This window comes from Lactuca sativa, chromosome 6, assembly GCF_002870075.4.
Source record: "Lactuca sativa cultivar Salinas chromosome 6, Lsat_Salinas_v11, whole genome shotgun sequence".
Taxonomy (NCBI): domain Eukaryota; kingdom Viridiplantae; phylum Streptophyta; class Magnoliopsida; order Asterales; family Asteraceae; genus Lactuca; species Lactuca sativa.
This window is the reverse complement of record NC_056628.2, coordinates 21,995,764-22,000,108: the sequence shown is the minus strand read 5'-3', so window position 1 is coordinate 22,000,108 and position 4,345 is coordinate 21,995,764. Positions and strand designations below refer to the sequence as shown.

At 38.3% G+C, this 4,345-nt stretch overlaps 1 protein-coding gene across 1 annotated transcript; it reads left to right on the top strand.

The window, feature by feature from the left end:
* Nucleotides 1-1,746: 1,746 nt before the first annotated feature.
* On the top strand, nt 1,747-4,114 carry LOC111899519 (putative pectinesterase/pectinesterase inhibitor 43). Its single transcript, XM_052764431.1, has 2 exons — nt 1,747-3,088; nt 3,312-4,114. Exons 1-2 carry the CDS (start codon nt 1,768-1,770, stop codon nt 4,007-4,009), a joined length of 2,019 nt encoding a protein of 672 aa, XP_052620391.1. The 5' UTR covers nt 1,747-1,767; the 3' UTR covers nt 4,010-4,114.
* The last annotated feature ends 231 nt before the right edge of the window (nt 4,115-4,345 follow it).

Genomic DNA, 4,345 nt, shown 5'->3' with positions numbered 1-4,345 from the left:
GTCATTGTTTCTTCTATGTTGATCTAAAGCAAGAAAGGAAGACATATCAATATTGATATGGTTTAATTCCAAATGAACGGCCTTCCACTTCCAAATTGTCCCAATCTCAATCTTAATTTGACGCACAACAAATGCAAGAACACTTGCAACAATATAATGCATCATTGGCGGCATGTATTCCGAATTTCCAACCACCACCACTTCCTAACTTTCTATTCAACTCTAACACACAAGCAAGTACCTCTCAACAATTTGCCGAAAGGATGGAAAAAGAAGGGGAGGAAGAAGGAGAAGAAGAAGAAGAATACGATGATGATAATGATAGTTGATGTTTTTTAATATTCTGAACAATGTTAATTAACTACTTATTGTAATATTAAACTTGAGTTTGATGTTTTGAATTTGAAAATTGGTACCTAGTTAATGTATTGCAATTGATATATACTGCAATGCTTTTGGATTTGATAAAAATACAGGAATGATAATGTACAAAATATGTAAAACTAAAAAATAAAAAATAAAAATAAAAAAAAAACAACCAATGTCTATCTCGACGACAAGTCGTCGCTATCGGTATTTAATCAACAAATGTGAAAAACCTATAGAGACGACAAGTCATTGTAGTAGCTTAAACCTATAGCGACGACGTGTCGTCGCTATAGGTATCCCGACGACATGTCGTTGCCACATGTAATTAATAAAACTTTATTTTTTTCTGAAAATACGTTTGACGAAATTGTACCGACACCAGACTGTCGCAATAGGTGAAGTTATGCCGACGACATCTATGCCAACGACAATATTGACCTATGCCGACAGGCCTATGCCAACGATGAGTCGTATGCATACTGTATAGCGAGGACATGTCGTCGGGATAGGGTCCGAAATTGTCGTCGCCATAGGGTGTTCATATTGTAGTGGTTGGTGGTCTAGTAGCAGTCTATCTTTATGCGTGTGGATCAATCGTAGAAATAACAAATCCATAGTAATTGTTCTTGAACATCAAAGGACCACATAAATTATTAAGGCAGTACTTCCTTAAGCTCAAAAGTTCAGTATGGTTAGTTTATCCTTATGATTCCTGACCTTTCACCCATAGCTAGGGGCATTATCGGGTGTTGCTCAAAACTCTACCTCAAAACTCACTCTCTCGTATGGACATTACGCGCGACTGATTCATATTGATCATGGGTTATTAGCAAAAGATAGATAGCATTCTAGAATTCTAGCATCTTAAAACCATTGCCACCTTGAAATTTGATAATTGGATGAAATTATTTGATAGATTGGTTGTTTTACTGTGTTCTTGAAAGTATTATTTTGAAATAAAATTATAAGTCCTATTTTTAAAATTCAATCTCAAACACGCTACATTATATTAAAAAGAAATACAATTGTCTGGAGTTAATTTACAGATGTTACAATTAAAAAAAAAATGTGTTTCATCTATGAACGAATTATCGTGTACGGTTAACCTTGACCTCATATGAGTACCACCAAATTTCAAAGGTTTCCGAAAGAACAACCTACGCGCGACCTTCCATTGATCCTTGATCAGGGTTCCAACATTCTAAACCTCACATTTGTCTGAATTCAATGTGAAAAAATTCCCGCCGTATGCGTGGAACTTTTAATTCTCTTATATAGACGAATCTAATGACAAAAGGTTTCTTAGGAGCTCAACCCATGTATCCATAGTAATTTGATAGTAGAAATATACATATATATATATTTATATATATATAATTATAAAAACATTAAAAAAAAATGGCTTCCGACGGGGGGAAGAAGAAGAAGGTGATTGCAATGGCTGTATTACTTGTGGTGGGGGCTGTTGTTAGCACCATTGTCACCGTTAGAAGACACAAGGATATTGAGATTAATGTCCGGAAGGCAGGCGGCAAGAAAACCGGTATCATAGCTGCCACAGCCGTGACCACAGCCGCGACCACCGCAACTGTGATAATTCTCTGCAAACACACGGATTTCAAGAAGGTTTGCGAGGAAACTTTGAGTAGAGTGGGATTGAAAGAACCTAGGGACCTTGTAAAGGCGAATTTCAATGCAGCGATGGAGAGTATCCTGGTCGCCATTGAGAAATCATACACCCTACAAGTAGCTGCAAAGGATCCTATGGCTGCTAAGGCAATTGAGCAATGTAACGAGCTTCTACATGTATCCATTGAAGATCTGAAAAGATCGGTAGATCAAGTGAACATCTTTGATCTTCCCAAATTGAAGCAAAATATTATTGACTTGAGGGTTTGGCTTAGTGGTGCTGTAACATGGCAAGAAACCTGCCTTGATGCATTTGAAAACACCACAGGCGATTCAAAAATGTCGATGTGGAAATTTATGGAAACAGGGAACAGACTTACACGAAATAGTCTTGCAATTCTTGATGGAGTCGCTGAATTATCTATAGATGTCCAAAAGAGTCCTCGAAAGGTTCCTAAGCCACGTCCTAAACCGCTTACCATGCCAATTTCTGTTAATTGGAAGGCAGATCTCACCATTAATCCTATGGCTTTGAGACAAGATACTGGCAATGGCATGAATAATAACCCCGCAGATTCACAGCCAGCAACTGTTGGTGGGGATTCAAAGCCAATGACAGGCAATAGAAGGATGCTTGACCAATTGGATGATGATTTTCAGGATCCTGTTGTTCATTCAAATCTACAGATGGTTGGAGACTCATCTTCAAAAGATGATGAAATTCCTACTCCTGAAACAAAGCCAGTGATGCCCCTTCAGCAAGATGATAATACACAATACCCTTCATGGGCCGATGGTCCAAGGAGGTCTCTAATTAACGCTGATCCCTCAACTCTTAAGCCTAATGCGATCGTGTCTCAAGATGGGACAGGTAACTTCAAGACAATCACCGAGGCAGTTGACTCGGTGCCCCAAAAGCAAACCGAACCATTTATCATACTCATCAAGGCGGGTACCTACAAGGAAAATGTTGCAATTCCTCGGCATTCTAACAACATTGTCCTCCTCGGAGAAGGTCCAGCCACCACCAAGATCACCGGAAACAAGAATTTCATTGATGGAGTCTCTACTTTCCATACTGCTACAGTCGGTAAGTTTCTTTACATATACCACATTAATTATTTGATCTTGCAACAATCCCCATTTCCACTCAAATTAATATGATTAATGGTATGATATTTTATATAAACATAAAGTTTCTCCGACCTATTACATCATTTTCAATGCAATTTTTTTTTTAAGGTATGCATTGTTTTTGAATATTATTAAATAACATATATTATGTATATGGCTCATTTTGGGTTTACATGCAGCGGTGAACGGGGATGGGTTCATGGCTAAGGACCTATGGTTTGAGAACACTGCGGGACCTGAAAAACATCAAGCAGTAGCTCTGCGTGTCTCGGCAGATATGGCAATTTTCCAAAACTGTGTGATGGATGGATATCAGGACACCCTTTACACTCATTCATATCGACAATTCTATAGACGATGCAACGTCAGTGGAACCATTGACTTCGTGTTTGGGGATGCTGCAGCTGTCTTCCAGGACTGCCATATGATAGTCAGGAAGCCGATGAGCAACCAAGCATGCATGGTGACAGCTCAAGGGCGGAAGGATTCCCACTCAGTGGGTGGAATCGTTCTCCAGGGTTGCACTATTACAGCTGAGCCCAACTTCTTGAACGCAGCCCCAATGCCCAAGTCTTATCTTGGTCGTCCATGGAAGGAGTATTCAAGGACCATCATCATGCAATCATTCATCGACAAGAACATCGACCCAGAAGGGTGGGCTCCATGGACTGGGACTTTTGGCCTAGACACTTGCTTTTATACAGAACTAGATAACAAAGGTCCAGGCGCTGACACTTCCAAGAGGGTCAAATGGAAGGGTGTCAAAAGAATGTCTCCACGAGAGGCTAGTAAATATACACCTGCAAGATTCATACAAGGAGATTCATGGATCAAAGGAACTGGCGTGCCTTACGATTCTGGAATGATGAATATTTAAGTTTCTTTGCTTTGTATATATGGTTCTTCTACTTATTTTTCTATTTATATTTCTTCTTTTTTTTTTGAGATAATTTATATTTATAAAGTGTAATATTATTGTAGAGTTTTTTCCAAAGTGTAAATTCATACTTATCATCAAGTGTAAATTCATATTTATCAAGTGTAAGAGCATATACATCGGGCTTTCAAAATGCACTTGCAAAAAATATGTGAGACGTCAAGTCAAAATCTTTTTGCGAACACAAATCGTAATATATTAAATCTATAAAATTCAATGTATTCAATAAAAATTCAATAAAACATTCCACTATAGTGAAGTTTAATCCATGATTTT

What these genes read in the sequence shown, in the direction of transcription:
- LOC111899519 (XM_052764431.1), top strand. Translation starts at nt 1,768, where the DNA reads ATGGCTTCCGACGGGGGGAAGAAGAAGAAGGTGATTGCAATGGCTGTA. An exon ending in TTTCCATACTGCTACAGTCG is followed by an intron (nt 3,089 to 3,311) that starts GTAAGTTTCTTT and finishes GTTTACATGCAG; the next exon opens with CGGTGAACGGGGATGGGTTC.